Here is an 18,166-nt window from a genome sequence, read left to right on the forward strand (position 1 = left end):
GCAGCAGATTTCCTGCCCAGCTTTGGGGCCATGGACTCACACCTTGAGAAAACCAAGAGAGAGACCCAGCGAGCTGCACCCATCCCCTCTCCCACTCCTGGCTGCAGCCACTACTTAGCTGTGGCCCCCTGCTCAGCTGTGACCCAGCAGTGAGGTGCCACAAACCTGGGCACACGGAGCCCTCCCCATGCCGCCCAGCCAAGTTGTGAGTGGATGATGTTTCCAGTCTTACTCGAGAATTCAGATGTCAGCCCAGCCCTATCCCAAGAGGTTCAGGCTTCTGCTGTGGGATCTGTATCCGGCTCAGGCCCTCCCTGCTGGAAGAGTTGCCTGGGCCCAGGGAGGGCTCTCCTGAGCCACACACACTGGGACTGTGCCTTTCACTCTCGCCGACGATACAGGTAGGGGAGGGGGTGAGGAGCCAGTGACAGCTGCGCTCCAGAGGCCAAACGCTAGGCCACCCTTGGCCTTAAATCTCTTTCCTCCCAACGCAGTTACTGATACCACCAGCAAGCGCTGATGAGGGTGCGGAGCAACTGGAACTGGCGCAGAGCTTGGTGGTGGGAAAGTCAAATGACACAGACTCTCAGGAAGCAGGCCTGGGTGTTCTTTCTTTTTTAATTGTCTGTATAACAAAACTCACTGTTGTCACTGTTTTCCAGCATACAGTTCAGGGGCACTAAGGGCATTCAGGACGGCTCTCGTGACAGACTCACACCCACATGCACACCTGGTGCCCCAGCCTGCTCTGTCCACTGTCTCCATTTCCCCAGGGCTGCTTTTACTTTTCATTTTATTATTTTTGAGACAGGGTCTCACCCGGTTGCCCAGGCTGGAGTGCAGTGGCATGATCATGGCTCACGGCAGCCTCAACCTCCCGGGCTCAAGGGATCCTCCCACCTCGGCCTTCTGAGTAGCTGAAACCATAGGCGCCATCATCATGCCCAGGGCTGCTTTTAAAAACTGGCAAAGCCAGCAAGGCTAACTCGAGTGCCTGGGTCATGTTCTACAGCTGCTTGACCAGGAATCTTCCAGTGCCGTATAAAACCTCACAGGACCAAGAAAGAGAAGGGTTCCCTGCTCAGACCAGACACTTGCAGGGTGAAGGGAGGAGCCCCTCCCAGCAGACCCAGTTCTCCTCCGTGCAGTCCGGCCTCATTTCCTGCCCGACCTCTGGCCAAACCCCCTCCTGCTGCTCTGAGTGCCTGCTGTGCTCCCGAGGGCCCTCTCCGCCCTTCTGTAGCTTCTGAAACCCTGTCCACTCTGCAAGGGCCAGGGCGTGCCAGTTCCTCCCAGAAGCTCGCCAATGTTTCTGTCCTTTCCTGGAACCTCACAAGCACCCTGGGTGCCTCTCTGCCTTGCCTGCCCCTCCCTCCTTGGCATCCTGGACTCGTGGCTTCTCTGCCCATTTCCTATGGCACCCAGCAGGAGGCTGGGCAGAAGAGAGGGTCTGTGGGACGCCTGCCCTTGCCCTGGTCACAATGCCATCCAGGAGTCCCCACACTTGCAAAGTACGTTTGCACTGTGTGAAAAACTTAAAGCAGAAACGTAAGAACAAAAGTGGACACTTCTCAGAAGAATAAAACGTTTGCATAAAAGGCAGAAAGACAGGGATGTCAGCAGTGGTTCTCTGGGTCATGATGGCGGCAGCTGCGTTCCTGCTGACGAGCACCCCTTCCCCGCACAGCCACGCTGGGCTGCGCCGCCTGTCAGCCTGTCTACAGGAGGCTGCAGAGTGGCCGTAAATGCCTTTGAGATAGCATCACAGTTATTGGTTAGGTCATCTCCTAGGGAGATGATACACAGTTTTCAATCCCGGCGAGTCTTTCTACCGCTTATAAAATAAAATTAAATGACAATGATTCAACTGTTAAACAAGCTTACAGAGTTATAAAAGACTATGACTTTCTATCTCACCCTTCCGTCTGGCGATCAAAGATCCCATGTAGAACTTCTACACGCGACTGAGGACCAGTACTGGGGCCTCCTTCCCACCTGAAACAGGGCGGGACTTCACCGCGAGGGGCTCTGAAAAGGAGATGCTGTAGGGTGCCACCCCTGAGTCCCACAGTTAGGGTTCTTTGTAGCCCAATGTCCCCAAGTCCCTCCAGCATGCCTGGGACTGAATGGTCCTGAGCGGCTGGGGTGATTTTCCTGAGGAGGTGGCACTCATCTCACACACACAGGACAGAACCATGGCCTCCTGGTATGTTTCTTGGTGGCAGCAGGGGGCAGGGGCTCTACCTTAAATCAAAGCCAGGGCTCTCATTACCTGGGTGGGAGGCTGTGTGGCTCCAGAATAAATTACCTTCCCAGACCAGGCGCGGTGGCTCATACCTATAATCCCAACACTTTGGGAGGCCCAGCAGGAGTATTGCTTGAAGCTAGAAGTTTAAGACCAGCTTGGGCAACATAGCAAGACCCCATCTCTAAAAAAAAAAAAAAAAAAAAAAAATTTTTTTTGAGACAAAGTCTCACTCTTGTTGCCCAGGCTGGGGTGCAATGGTGTGATCTTGTTTTACTGCATCCTCCGCCTTCCAGGTTCAAGCAATTCTCCTGCCTCAGCCTCCCAAGTAGCTGGGATTACAGGCACCCACCACCACACCCAGCTAATTTTTGTATTTTTAGTAGAGACAGGGTTTCACCACTGTTGGCCAGGCTGGTCTCGAACTCCGGCCTCAGGTGATCCGCCTGCCTCGACCTCCCAAAGTGCTGGGATTACAGGAGTGGCCACCATGCCTGTCCTACAAAAATTTTTTTTACAAAATTAGCCAGGCATGTTAGTGTATGACCGTCATCTCACCTATCAGGAGGCTGAGATGGGAGGATCGCTTGAGCCTGGAGGCCAAGGCTCTGGTGATTGCACCACTGCATTCCAGCCTGGGTAACAGAGTGAGACCCTGTCTCAAAACAAACAAACAAAATAACAACTAAACAAAAGAGAATAAAGTACCTGCCTAGGAGGATAGAGAAGGGCTAGGGGAGAAGGCAGAAAAGGTTTGTACAACTTAGAGGGCATGAACAGTAGCACCTTTTTTTTTTTTTTTTTACCAAACAAGCAAAGACCACCAGAGCTCATGCACAGCTATCATCAAGCGCTACCATGGCCTGGCTCCTTGGGTGACACGTCCCCATCTGACACATGGCCCGAGGACCAGCTGCCCGCCCGATCCCTCCAGCGCTTCCCAGCTGCAGATCTCGGAGCTGGAAGGCAGGCCCGCTCAGCAGGCCGCCTACTCACCAGAGCAGTGGGTGTCACAGAGCTCGTCTCAGTGGCAATGTGGCCAGAGAACATGCCCTGGCTAAACCATACTTCAGCAGCACATTATTAAAATAAAGCACAATGGGCCAGGTGCAGTGGCTCACACATGTCATTCCAGCACTTTGGGAGGCCAAGGCAGGAGGACAGCTTGAGGCCAGGAGTTCAAGACCAGCTTGAGCAACATAGCAAGACTTCATCTCAACAAAAAAGAAGAAAATTAGCTGGGCCTGGCGGTGCACACCTGAGGTCCCAGCTACTCAGGAGGCTGAAGCAGAAGGATCTCAAACGTGTCTGAGGCTGCCATGAGCTATGATTGTACCACTGTACTCCAGCCTGGGCAACAGCATGAGACCCGAGCTCTAAAAAAATAAAAATAAAAATTTAAAAATAAAGCAAAATGTTATCAGTGGATTAAACTATGAGACCATTTATTTCTTCCCTGCCCCGCAGCGCTCAGTGGGCTTACGCACCTCTGGCTGCCACCGTGGGCTGCCCTCGCAGGGAAGGCCTGTGTGAGGCAGACCTTCAGGCCAGAGGAGCCTACACCACGGGCTCCCGCAGACTCTGGCGGGTGGGGGCAGGAGTCTTCAGGTCACAGGAGCGGACATCACAGCCATCCAGCAGGTCTGCCTGAGAGACGCCATTGAGGTTGGGGGCCACCAGAGCTCTAGGGGTGTCCCGCACGCCTGTCCTCGCGAGTGTGTCCTGGAGAAGTTCTCGGATTCTTCGGTTTTCCCTGAAGGTAGATTCCCAAATAACTTCAAGTTCACCTTCCATTTCTCTGAAGGAAATACATTTAAAATGGCACAATTTTAAAAACAGTATAGAGCCCATATAAATCCCAAAGTAGGAAGAACTCAAAACAGAAGAATGCTAATGGCAGGGGACAGAGCCCTGGGTGCCTGGGTTCTGAAGCAAGAGCTCAGTGTGGAACGAAGCGGCCGGTGCCCTGGGAACGGGGAGCAGCAGGACGGCACAGGCTGGGGCTCAGTGTGGAATGAAGCGGCTGGTACCCTGGGAATGGGGAGCAGCAGGACAGCACAGGCTGGGGCTCAGTGTGGAATGAAGCGGCTGGTGCCCTGGGAATGGGGAGCAGCAGGACAGCACAGGCTGGGGCTCAGTGTGGAACGAAGCGGCCGGTGCCCTGAACAGGGAGCAGCAGGACAGCTCAGGCTACACAGGTATTTCTCTTCCCTCTACGTTCTGCCCTTGACTTTGGCATCAGTGCAATCCCTGTTTTCTCTCAATAATGAACTTGGGTATGTCAAATAAGGAACTGTAGGAACTGCAGGGCTGGCCGTGGCCAGCCAGATGCTCTAGCACGATGGCCTGGCCGCAGGCACCCACACAGCCCCTCCCGTGTCCCCTCTGCTTGTCCACTGTGACCTGGCCAGCACTCAGCGACCTTCCACAGGTCTTGCGCTCCATACAGCCCAGAGCTAAGAGCGAGTCAGGGGGTGAGGAGGGGACCTGAGGAGATAGACTCATTGCCAGGATGGAGAAGACTGGCCTGGCGCATGTGCCGGGATGGGGAGGCCCTGAGGGGCCCAGGCTTGTGAGGCTGGAAAGAGCCACAGGGCAGCGTTTCCAGAACCAGCATGCAGCGCCCTGTGGTGTGCTGGGGAGACAGGACAGATGAAGGTGGCCACGTCCCCACAGGGCCACAGTCCACTGGGAACAGACCAGGATACCAGCCACACCTCACAAGGTGCTGAGCCCCACTGGGGAGCATGGCCAAGCTGGAGAGGCCAGCTGCTTCCTGTACACTGCCAGATGGTTCTGGAAAATGTTGGAAACTGGATTCGCAGGTGGACTTCGCACCACGGTTTAAAGGGCAGGACAGTGAAGTTCAGGGAGGTCAGTGATGTGCCCACTTGGCCAGAGTCACTTTTCTCGTGAACGTTCCTTCCTTCCAAGGCCCCTGATGCCCACTGTGTGGTGAGAACAACTTAATTAAACTATGTCTAAAAAAGCCCCAGCCTGGGCAACATGTGAGGCCTCATCTCTACAAAAAACTTAAAAATTAGCTGGGCCCACGTGGTGGCATGCACCTGTATTCCCAGCTACTCGGGAGGCTGAGGCAGAAGGATCACTTGAGCCCAGAAATTTGAGGCTGCAATGAGCTGAGATGGTGCCACAGTACTTTAGCCCGGGAAACAGAGCAAGACCTTGTATTTTAATTAAAAAAAAAAAAAAAAAAAAAAAAATCCCCAGACTGGTTTTCTGAAGATACTTGGTAAATTAAAACAATCATGTTTAAATGTATAGTTGAACTTGAAAGAAAGAATAGGCAGTCTCTAAGGGCAGAAAAAATGAAGCCTAAACTGAAACCAAAGAGGCAGACAAAGTATCAGTTGCTTTGAGGACAAAAGTCCATGCCAAACCCTGGATGTTTGTAGACTGACAGATCATGCAGATCAAGAGTGACAGAAAATCTCAGGGCCTACTCTTGTCCAAGTTTCTCTTCCTACTAGAGGCGCTGTGAAGGTAGGTAAGTGGAGGATGTAAAGGACCCTCAAAGAAAGGAGGGCTGGGAGGGAGACCTGCAGATCTTCAAAGGAAACCTGTTTTGAAAGGCCAGGCATCTCCTGGGGACCAGAGCCACCGGCCCGCTCTCAAACGGGTCTGGAGTGTGAGTCTACACTGTTTGCCATGAGTGGGGATCCCCGGGCCCTGACTGCAGTGAATGAAGAGTTTTAAAAAGTTGGGCACAGTGGCTCATGCTTGTAATCCCTGCTACTTGGGAAACTAAGGCAGAAGGATGGCTTGAGCCCAGGAGTTTGAGGCTGCAGTAAGCTATGATCACACCACTGCACTCCAGTCTGGGCAACAGGGTCAGACCCTGTCTGTAAGTAGTAGTAGTAGTAATAATAATAATAGCAATAACAGAAATAAAATACCTAATCAAAAATTAGCAAAATCTCTCAAGAAAATGAAACAAAACTGGCTCATGCCTGTAATCCCAGCTATACTCAGGAGGCTGAGGTGGGAGAATCGCTTGTATCCGGGAGGTAGAGGTTGCAGTGAGCCGAGATCGTGCCACTGCACTCCAGCCTGGGCGACAGGAAAATGCTGTCTCAAAAAAATAAAATAAAAAGAAAATGAGACAAAATAAAAATATCAGCGAGATGGAAGGCAGCAGAAAAAAAGAGAAAGGCAATTAGAGGTGTGCTTTGATTCCGGAAGTCCAATTCAAACAAGAGGAATTTTTAAAAGAATAAAGAAAACGAAGAGCAAATAAAACTCAAGACCAATATGACATTCAGATAAGAGTAAAATGTAGAAACAAAATTAAACAACGGAACAAATGAAACAGGCCCAGAGGGTTTTAGCAGAATCCTCAATCAAACATTCAGACATCCCGGCGGGCCATGGCGCAGGGCGGACACCCACCTGTTCTGCTGCAGCGCCTGGTCCAGCACCTCCTGCTTGTCCTTCAGCACCTGGTGCAGGTGCCGCATCTCCTGCCGGTACTGGGCTGTCTTGCCGGCGAAGTCCTCCTGCTGCTCCAGCAGACGGTGACTGATGTCCCCCAGCTTCAGTGCTGCCTGCTTCTTGTAGCCCTGGTCGGCAGAAGGACTCTGTGAGTGAGGGGCCGCTGCCAGGCCAGGGTGGACGGTGCCTCCTGGCTGCGCTCCCTACCCACTCCTTGTATGTCAGGGCCTTTTAAATCTGGTATCCCAGATAAGTTTGATCTGGGAGGGCAAGTCTGGATGATAAAAGTCATAAAAAGTGATAAAAGAATTTCAGGTACAATAAAAACAAATTTTAATGTATATAAATCCTGTTTCTTTATATGCTATAAATAATGAAAACATAAAATATCACCTTTGGACACAGTGGTTCATGCTTGTAATCTCAGCACTATTAGAGGCTGAGGCAGGCAGATCACTTGAGGTCAGGAGTTCGAGACCAGCCTGGCCAACATGGTGAAACCCTGTCTTTATTAAAAATACAAAAATTAGCCAGGAGTGGTGGCACATGCCTGTAGTCCCAGTTACTTGTGAGGCAGAGGTGGGAGGATAACCTGAACCCAGGAGGCGGAGGCTGCAGTGAGTGTGATGGAGCCACTGCACTGTCTAGCCTGGGCCACACAGGGAGACCCTGTCTCAAAAAAAAAAAAAAAAAATCACCATCACAGAACAAACTGGATGTTCTTGCAAATTAATCTACAACTGTATTTTTTCCAGGACAACTTTTATCCCTGCATCAACTGGTAGCCTAAGAACTAATGCTGCCACTGCTCAGCACCCTTTCACCTTGACAAGAAAGCCTCATCGAAGAATCCAACAAGGGCTGTCAGTCTCTGTCGCCAGACAGACAGCTGAGATGAAAGCCCGTCATTTACTTTCCTTCTTTCACCTTTACTGTATAGTACTGAAGGTTCTCAATTGTCCTGTGAGCATTTCTAAAATTCTTGTCACAGAGAGTCTGACAGGTAGTTCCATAGACTCGTTTTTTATAAGAAACTCTGACACTCAGTTTATACATCCTCTCTGACCCAAGAATTAGTGCTGTTTTTACACTTCCAAGTGAAATAACTTTCTTTGTTTTCTGCTTTTACTTATTAATTTCTGGTTTTCATATTTGTGATTAACAAATGCTGGCTAGGTGGGATGGTTCACGCCTGTAATCCCAGCACTTTGGGAAGTTGAGGCGGGTGGATCACCTGAGGTCAGGAGTTTGAGACCAGCCTGGCCAACATGGTGAAACCCCGTCTCTACTAAAAATACAAAAATTAGCTGGGCGTGGTGGCGCATCTGTAATTCTAGCCACTCAGGAGGCTGAGGCAGGAGAATTGCTTGAACCTGGGAGGCAGAGGTTGCGGTGAGCCAAGATCGCACCACTGCACTCCAGCCTGGGCGACAAAGTGAGACTCCGTCTCAAAACAAACAAACAAAAAACAAGTGCCTACATTATTTCTACTTTAGGGATTTACTGAGGCTTTCTTTCTGGTCAAGCAATGATCAATTTTTGTGTCTTTTATATATATGTAAATATACCCTGTTGATTATGTTGTTAAATCTTCTATTTTCTCATTTTGTTTAACATCTTGATCGGTCTTGGATTAAGAGAGGTGGATTATAGCTCCTATTACCAAGTTTCCATTTTTCTTTGTATTTCCTGTAGTCTACACTCATAAATTTGCTGCTATGTTATTTAGTGCATAGATATTCACAATTACTATAGATGATGATGATGTAGACAGGGTCTCACTATGTTGCCCAGGCTGGAGTCCTGTGGCTATTAACAGACCTGATCATGGTGCACTACAGCCTCGAAGTCCTAGACTCAATTCAAATGATCCTCCTGCTCAGCCTCCTCTGCAGGGACCCACACACCCAGCTCATACTATATATTATTAACTATAGTCTTTTAGTATTATAAAAATCTCCCTTTTTTTTTTTTTGGTGTCATTTAGTGCTTTTGGTCTGAATTCTATCTTGGCATATGTCAAGATTTCAACCTTTGCTTTCTTTGTGTTTGCAGAAATCTGGGTTATCTCTACCCATCCTTTCAATTTAAATCCTTCACGAACACTTTGTTTTAGGCTGTCTCTTGGGTCTAGTGTGGAATAGCATTTTGCTTTATGAGTCAATCCAAAAAAATGTTGTTTTCTCTAATGGGTGAATTAAGCTAATTTACATTTACCTATAGGACAGATTTGTTTGGTCTCAATTTTGTTATTTTATGTTTGGCTGTTTTATCTACATATTTTTTAAAGATTTTAAACTAATGTAGTCTTTTTCTTTGCTTTTTTGCTGTTATAATTCTACCATTAAAACAAATTTTTTTAGAAACAGGGTCCTGCTCCATGCTCTGCCCCTCAGGCTGGAGTGCACTGGTGCGATCATAGCTCACTACAGCCTTAAACTCCTGAGCTCAAGATCCTCCCGCAGAGTTGGGACTACAGGCGCTGGCCATCAAGCCCAGCTAATTTTAAACATTTTTTTAGAGATGGGGTCTCTATGTTGCCCAGGCTGATCTTGAACTCCTGGTCTCAAGTGATCTTCCTACTTCAGCCTCCTGAGGAGCTGGGATTACAGGCATGTGCCACTCTGCCCAACTCTGATTCCACTATTTAGGAATAAAGCTCGATTCTTGTAGTTGGCTTTATTCTTTTTTTTTTTTTTTTTTTTTTTTGAGACAGAGTCTCGCTCTGTCCCCCAGGCTGAAGTACAGTGGCCCAGTCTCAGCTCACTGCAAGCTCCGCCTCTGCCATTCTCCTGCCTCAGCCTCCCGAGTAGCTGGGACTACAGGCGCTTGCCATCACTCCCGGCTAATTTTTTGTACTTTTAGTAGAGACGGGGTTTCACCATGTTGGCCAGGATGGTCTTGATCTCCTGATCTCGTGATCCGCCCACCTCGACCTCCCAAAGTGGGTTGGTTTTATTCTTACACCTTTATATGATATGTTCTTAGTCCCCTCTTTTTAGATTGTATCCATTGGTTCCCTAACAAAAGTAACAATACATTAGCTCATAACAACATTTTCTTCACTTTTCCCCTCCTGTTCACCTGCTAGCTCGTACCACTTGGTTTTTCAGCTTTAATGATATCCCTTGACTCTTATTACCTATGAAGAAATCAGCAAGTGTAATCTACTTTCTACCTTCCTTCGCCCTTAGCCCATCATTGTTTCCTTGGTTGTATTATTACTACATTGTCAGAAAACATTTACATACAATTCTATCAGCATCAATCCTTATCCCTGCTGTAAAAATGGATTCTTTGCTCACTACAAGTTAATTTTGCTGAAGTTTCCCCAATTACTTCTTGGTTGGCAGGACTCATTGTTGAGACACGGTCTTGCTCTGTTGCCCAGGCTAGAGTGCAGAGGCACGAACATAGCTCACTGCAGCCTCAAACTCCTGGGCTCAATCAATCCTTCCACCTCAGCCTCCCGAGTAGCTGGGACTACAGGCATGTACCACCAAGCCTGGCTAATTGCCGTATTTTTTGTAGAGACTGGGGTCTCCCTATGTTGCCCAGGCTGGTCTCAAACTCTGGACTCAAGGGATCTGCCTGCCTTGGCCTCGCCAAGGGCTTGGATTACAGGCATGAGCCACTGCGCCTGGCCGTTTCATCTTAAAGTCGTATGTCTTGGTGTCAATTTTCTGGGTCCATTCTGTGTCAGTTTTCCCCAGGTACATAATGTGCCCTTTCAGGACGTAGATTCAAGTCTTTTATTTCAGAAAGGTTTTTATGAGTTACAGTTTAGAGCAGAATAAGCCACTGTTTTGGTTTCTTCTTTGGAGGCTCTACAAGTAGATCGCTTAGATCTCCATCACTTTCCACCGAATCCTTTGCACATCTCCATTCCCGCCTTCCTGTCTGTCTCGTTTCTAGCTGCATATCCCTTATTGCTCTGTTACGGCGTCTGTCTCCACAGAATTCAGTCTGCATTTCTTAAACGGCTTCTCTTTCCCTTCTATTTCTTCCCTGGGTCATGTCAGTTCCATCCCACGCCCTGCTGGGCCTGGCTGCCTCTTCCTGAGCTCCTGCGTCTCTGCTCTGTGACATTTCTTCCTGGCTCTGACTGCCTCCTGAAGTCCTGTCTCTGCAGCTGTGCCCAGCTCTCTAGCCAGCTACCTAGCAGTTCACTTTGGAGTATCATTTTGATCTTTGCGGCAACACTTTTCCTGATAAGTTTTCGGCAGTTTTCGTCAATGGGAAGTTATGCCTCTATTTTTCTTCCTTTTCCTTAAACTGTTTTTATACGGAGGACTCTGAATTCCTCTGGGATGAGAGGAGGTTCCTGGGAGGGTGGGAGCGACAGTTGGGCCAGGGTGTCCTTCCAGGCTTCCCATGTTCCCCCCACCCTCCACCTTGCAGCCCTATCTCCCACTCGCTGAATTCAGCCTGGTTCGGAGGGGCTTCTGCCTGCATCCCTCCGTTCCCAGATCTCGTCACAGCCCCGGACTTCCAAGGTGATGTCTGCCCTTTGAAGAGTGATATTTTGCAGGGATTTCCTGAGATGTCACCTCTGGATTTCTCAAGCGTTTTCTCTTCACTCCCGCCGAGTTCCTGGCCTGTCTACCTTGGGGCCTGCTCACAGGTGTCTCCTCTGGGTGAGCCGGTTTTACTATTCCTGTTCAGATAAATGGTAACGCTACGGATTCCCCAAGCAAGGCCAACTACTCCGAGGATCACTCCTTCTCTTTTGCAAGTAAAAAGCAGGAAAATTAGAAAAAAAGAAAGAAAAAGAAAAAACCCCACAACGGGGATTTTAAAGTACTCAATACTTCTATGCTGAGTCCCTTCATCAACAGCATGGCATATCCCCTTCCCTTTCAGCCTTTATTTTTTCCCCTTAAAGAGACAGGGTCCCTGCTAGGTGAGGTGGCTCATGTCTGTAATCCCAGCACTTTGGGAGGCGGAGTCAGGCAGATCACTTGAGCTCAGAAGTTCAAGACCACCCTGGGCAACATAGCAAGACCTCATCTCTAAACAAACAAACAAACAAAAATACAAAAAAAAAAAAAAAAAAAAAAAGAATAGCCAGACACCATGGTGCTTGCCTGTAGCCCCAGCAACTTGAGAGGCTGAGGCAGGAGAATCCATTGAGCCCAGGAGTTCAAGGCTGCAGTGAGCCATCGTCATGTCGCTCACTGCACTCCAGTCTGGATGACAGAGTGAGATCCTGTCTCTCCTTTTATCGGTGTTTTTGTTTGTTTGTTTTTGAGACAGGGTCTCACTCTGTCAGCCAGGCTGGAGTATAGTGGTGTGACCTCGGCTCACTGCAGCCTTGAACTCCTGGGCTCAATTAAGCTGAGACTACAGGCAAGCACCACCATGTCTGGCTAACTTTTTAAATTTTTTATAGAGATTGGGGTCTTGCTATGTTACCCAGACTAGTCTCAAACTCCTGACCTCAAGTGATCCTCCTGGCTAGGCCTCCTGAGTCACTGAGATTACAGCATTAGCCACTGGGCTTTGTTTCATATCCTTTATTCTTAAACAGCTGTGCAGTATTTTATTGTGTGAATGAACCAAAGTTTATTGAATGAGGTGAGAGGTGCCATTCTGTCAGCAAAACTTTGCAATACTTTTACTCTGTGGACTGTTACTGACGCACGTGCAAAAGGTGTCATTTTCTTAAACACAAAAATCCACAGCAGTGAACCTGCATTTCCATCTGAAAATGAAATCTCCGAGGCCAAATAACCACTTACCTTGACTTTTTCCTCCAGCTTTCCCAGGCGAATGTGGCTTTTGATGACTTTGTTGAGCACTCCATCCTTCTCACTTTCTAAACATTTTGCCTAAGGAGAAGGGTGATAAATGGGATCTCAGTTTTACAGAAACATTGAAATAACAAATAATTATCTTGCAAAGAGTGTTACTGCTACTGCTCACAAGTAATCTTCATTCTGCCACCTGTCCTGCCTCAACCCTTTCCCCGCCCACTGTGGGAGGGCCGGGGCCTCAGGCCAACAGGTGAGGATGGGCAGGAACAGGGCATGGGGGGTGCCCTGCTGGGTATAAAAAGAGAAGAATTCCAGCCCCACAGACCAGGGGAGTGGGAGGGGCTGCAAAGGTTTGCAGAACGCATCTCTACTCTTATAGAATCTATCTTTCCTCCAATCGCATCCAAAGAATAAGTGCCAAGATGCCAATCAACTCAAAACTTGACTCATTAGAACAATTCCAAAATTAAGGATAATGTAATATGAATGCACAAGGCCGTTTCTCCAAGCCATACATGAAAAGCAATACATCCAGGAGGGATGACATCATTTGAAGTCAAATGATTTTTAAACTAATATCCAGATTGGACATGACCTGCTAGATTCTATAAATTAACTATTTCAGATGCTAAAGTAAAATAAGTAATGCTGAGCATTCTTTCCAAGGTAGGCTAGTGGTGACAAGTTTGATTTTCCAGAAGGAAAGCTAAGTCACAGAGTAATTGCTCCAGGTCACATGGAAAATCCACCCTAGAAGCAGGATTTTAAAAGATCTCAGGCCAGGCTTGGTGGTGTGCGCCTGTAGTCTCAGCTGCTTGAGAGGCTGAGGCACGAGAATGGCTTGAACCCAGGAGGCGAAGGTTGCAGTGAGCTGAGATCGCGTCACCGCACTCCAGCCTGGGCAACATAGCAAGACTCTGTCTCAAAAAAAAAAAAATTCTCAGTATCTAAGACTATCGTGTCTCCCACAAAAATGTGATAAATGCAAGATGGTGCAGTCATACTTGGGGAAACTGAAAGTGATCTTTTTTTTTTTTGCTTTTTGTTTTTGTTTTTGTTTTTGTTTTTTGAGACAAAGTCTCAATCTGTTGCCCAGCCTGGAAGTGCAGTGGTGCGATCTCAGCTCACTGCAACCTCTGCCTCCTGGGCTCAAGAGATTCTCCTGCCTCAACTCAACCTCCCGAGTAGCTGGGACTACAGGCACGCGCCACCATGCCCAGCTAATTTGGGGAAACTGAAAGTGATTTGTAGCCAGAGGACATCAGCAGAAACTTCCCAAGGCAGAGTGGAGTCCTCCCACTGCCGGTGTATGTACAGGGTGGGGTTCAGGCTCTCACGAGGTCCTGGAGACCAGGACGGGGTTGGGCAGGAGTACATGGGGGCTCAGTCCTAGAACAGGGCAGAGACTGGCAGAGCAGCTAGTAACACCCCTGGACCTGGCTAGAGGGGCTGGCCTAGGCACTCCCAGGGTCAAGGGGCCTGCAAAGCCGTAGGGATGTGTCCGCCCCAGACATGGCTACACAAGACCAAGCGCTCTGCCCAGATGTCCTGGCAGCTACCATGCATCTCCCTGCGTGGACAGCGGGTGTCTGCTTGGACAGAAAAGTCCGTGGTGACAGGTGAAGCCAGGATGGAAGAAAGCAGCTCTCCCACACCCTACATTTCCAGTTTGACTCTGCGGGGCCTGAGGACTCTAAACTTGACAGCCAGGCCATGATAAAGGTCAAGGCAGGAGAAGGGAACACAATTTACTAACAGTCTGTTGGCTCAACGAGTAACTTCTAAGTATCTGGAGACAGTAAGTGGCCTCCATTTGTATTTCCATCCTGAGCCCACAAATATTGTGGGCCGAAAGGGGAGTGTCTGAGGGTCTGGGAGGATCCTGACTTCATCACGGAAGCCTGTGATACTCCTTGGCCCATGTGAGAGGCATGGGGCCTGCACCCCAGGGACCGGGATTCCCTGCATGTCCTGCCCTGCAAACAAGATGGCTTCGCATTTACAGTGGCCTCAAGACATGTGGCGGGCAGGTTCCCAGGAAATCTGGAGGTGAAAGGGTTTGTTCAGCCCTTTAGATTTTTCAGCACGTTTTCTCTCGCCCTCTCCATGTCCCGGTGAGGAAGGCCAGCACACACAGCAGAAGGGAAAATGGGCACTCAGAGAGTATCAGGGTTCAGCTGCCTTTCAGAGGGGCAGCACTGGGCCAGACACCTTGAGTGCCGTCAAGGCTCCATCCATGCTGCGTCAAAGTCAAACTGCTTTCTGGAAGGCTCTGGAAAGGACTCAGAAGTCACCAGTAAAATATGGCCAGACTGACCACACGCTTATCAGCAATTACTGTAATTTAAAAAACTGTTTTCAGCTGGGCGCGGTAGCTCACACCTGCAATCCCAGAACTTTGGGAGGCTGAGGCGCACAAGGTCAGGAGAACGACCATCCTGGCTAACACGGTGAAATCCCATCTCTACTTAAAATACAAAAAATTAGCCGGGCGTGGTGGCACATGCCTATAGTCCCAGCTACTCAGAAGGCTGAGGCAGGAGAATCGCTTGAACCCAGGAGGTGGAGGTTGCAGTGAGCCAAGATCGTGCCACTGCACTCCAGCCTGGGTGACAGAGCGAGACTCCATTTCAAAAAAAAACAAACCTGTTTTCAGGAGGGAAGCTCAGGGTGGCTGGCTGGAGGCACAGGATGTTGGACTCCTCCACACAGGAGAACCAAAACAGGAGTCAGTCATCACACAGAGGACATCTAACAGAGACCATGGGAACTCGACAGGGGAGGGCTGGGCAGCACCCGCGCACTGAAGGAGAGGGAGATGACAGCCCAGATGGGATGGGTCTTGGTCGGGAGCCTGGAGAGGCTTCCCCGTGCGGGGAAAAGGGTGAAAGATCCCCAGGGGTCCACATTCTCACTGCACACTCCTGTGATCCCAGCCCCAGGGGAGCCCCTCAACCCCTGCAGGCCCTGAGACTGGTGCAGGGTGCCCCCTGGAGTCTGTGTGACCCCACTGCTCCAGAGAGGGGGCTCACGCTGGGTCCCACACTGACCCAGGCTCCGGGCAGCTGCAGCACAGTGGCATCATTTTGAGAGTCCGGCCCCCACCAGACTGCATCCTGTCCCGGGACCCAGCAGCCCCGGCATCTCCGCATCCCTGGGGCGCCACGGACATCCCCCCACATGTACCCGGAGGGCTGCAGCGGCAAGGTACCAGGTGGACCCAGGGAGGCAGCAGGTCCCCAGCACTCTACCCTACAGTGTCCTGCATACCCAGGAGAGTGTGATACAGTGCACTGAAGAGGCTGCCCATGGGAGCAAGGGAGCTGAAGCAAGTGCTCCCCGATCCTGAAACCTGCCTGCCTGGGGCCCCTGTCACTAACAGCAACCCCACCCACTCCAGCCACAGAGCCCTGCGCATGTGCATGTGCCCTGAGGACAGGCTTCCCCTGCCCAATGCCTCCGTTGCCAAAGCAACCCAAGCACAGCACCTGGGGCCTGGGGATCACCCCATCCTCTTCACCACAGCGTGCGGGGACTGTCCCACCATGTTGGTTGCCCCAGGCATGCGCGCACACACACACACACACACACACACACACACACACTGGCAGAGGGCCTAATAATGACCCCAGAATGCCTTCCGGAGGCCTAGGGCTTGTCCCACCTCACCCACCACAGCCTATGCCTATGGACACCATTGAGGAAACTGAGAACAGGCCCACCTTGCCTGGCACTGCTCCCATAGTGCCCAAGCATGCCATCTGGGGGTCTGGGGATGTCTTCAGATTGTCAATCAGCCCGGGTGCACATGCACATAACCAGGGGCCCAGAAACAGGCCCTGAAAAACTGCTGCTGGTACCCAAACACACTGTCCAGAGGTCTGGGGATTGCCCTGCTCCATTGACCACCTCCGGCATCTGAGCCTTCCTCCTGGGGGCCTGAGGACGGGTCCACCCACCACCACCACCAGCATCCCTGGTATCCACCTGCACATGCTACCTGGGGGCCTGCTTAGCTCACTGCAGCCACTACTAACAATAGTGAGTGCCACCTGGAAGCCCAAGGTAGTACTGTGCACTGAAGGAGAGGGAGATGACAGCCCAGACAGGATGGGTCTTGGTCGGGAGCCTGGAGAGGCTTCCCCGTGCGGGGAAAGGGTGAAAGATCCCCAGGGGTCCACATTCTCACTGCACACTCCTGTGATCCCAGCCCCAGGGGAGCCCCTCAACCCCTGCAGGCCCTAAGACTGGTGCAGGGTGCTCCCTGGAGTCTGTGTGACCCCACTCACACTATACATCCTGCATCCACAAATACCATCCACTATACATCCACAAATACCATCACTCACACTATACATCCTGCTCAGGGGCCCAAGGAATTGCCCACCCACTGGGCATATAGCTGCCACTAAGGCACCCAAGCAAGCCACTTGGAGGCCCAAGAATCGACGTGCCTGGACCTGCTAACATTGGTGCCTGTATATACTACCCACAGGCTCATGACAGGTGTGCTTGGCTCACCCCCCAAGAGGACTGGTCCAATTGGAGTCCCATCCCCAGCAAAACCTCACCACAGCCTCTACTAACAACTGCAGACTAAGCCACTGAGGACATCACAGACACCACTGACACTGTTTCCAGCTGAGGTAATCATATGAAGACATGTATGCACACATCCAGAATCAAAGCTAATGTGGCTTAGCCAACCAACACCATAGATACATCTATAGGAAAAGGCTTCCCCTATGAAAGCCAATACAAAAAATCAGAAGAAGTGACTGTTACACTTGATTTGCAGAAATCAATGAAAGGACATAAGAAACATGAAACAGCAAGGCAATATGAAACCTCCAAAGGAATATAATAATTCTCCAACAACAGATTTCAACAACAACAACAAAAAACTTATGAAATGCCTGAAGGAGAATTAAAAATAATGATATTAAAGAAGCTCACTGAAATACAACAGAACACAAATAAACACTATAAAGAAACCAGAAAAACAATTTAGGATATAAATGAGGATTTCACCAAAGAGATAGATATAGAAAAGAACTAAACAGAAATCCTGGAACTGAAGAATTCAGTGAATAAAATAAACAATACAATTGAGAGCTTCAACAATAGACTAGGTCAAGCAAGAGAAAGAATTTCTTCTGCTTTTGAAATACTCAGTGAAATGAAAGAGAGGGAGAGAGAGACAGAGACTGAGAGAGAGAGAGAGAGAGAGAGAGAGAGAGACAAAGAAAGAGAAGGAGCAAAGGACAGAGAGAAGAATTTAAACAAAAAATGAAGCCTGCCTTCTGATGTTCCAAGGGGTGAAAAGGAGTTTAATGGCATAAAAATACCTATTCAACAAAGTAACAGTTGAAAACTTTCCAAGTCTAGCAAGAGATTTAGAAATCCAGACACACGAAGCTCATATTCCCAAAAAGGTCTTCTCTCCATGATATTACAGTCAAACCATCAAAAGCCAAACACAGAATTCTAAATATATGTGTGTGTGTGTGTGTGTGTGTGTGTGTATAAAGTCTAGTTACATATGAGGAACTGTCATAAGACTAATGGCATGTGTCTTTTCTTTTTTCTTTTCTTTCTTTTTTTTTTTTTTTTTGAGATGGAGTCTTGCTCTGTCACCCAGGCTGGAGTGCAGTGGCATAATCTCAGCTTACTGTAGCCTCCGCCTCCTAGGTTCAAGCAATTCTCTGGCCTC

At 49.4% G+C, this 18,166-nt stretch overlaps 1 protein-coding gene across 4 annotated transcripts in view; it reads right to left on the reverse strand.

Moving 5' to 3' along the window:
* Nucleotides 1-600: 600 nt before the first annotated feature.
* The window catches only part of CEP89 (centrosomal protein 89), a 97,675-nt gene continuing 80,109 nt past the window's right edge, over nt 601-18,166 (reverse strand). For 2 of the 4 annotated variants that reach the window (XR_013410416.1, XR_013410417.1), the window contains exons 17-20: nt 12,439-12,528; nt 6,656-6,825; nt 3,621-4,043; nt 601-832 (exon numbers count right to left, since the gene is read on the reverse strand). Coding sequence is in view for 1 of the 4 variants with exons in the window: in XM_077982058.1 (XP_077838184.1) it covers nt 3,803-4,043; nt 6,656-6,825; nt 12,439-12,528 (501 nt within the window). In the remaining 3 variants the exon portion in view is untranslated. Of the gene's footprint in view, nt 4,044-6,655; nt 6,826-12,438; nt 12,529-18,166 lie in introns of all 4 variants that reach the window. The other 2 variants (XR_013410415.1, XM_077982058.1) reach the window with 2 other exon arrangements.

This window comes from Macaca mulatta, chromosome 19 (assembly GCF_049350105.2).
Source record: "Macaca mulatta isolate MMU2019108-1 chromosome 19, T2T-MMU8v2.0, whole genome shotgun sequence".
Taxonomy (NCBI): domain Eukaryota; kingdom Metazoa; phylum Chordata; class Mammalia; order Primates; family Cercopithecidae; genus Macaca; species Macaca mulatta.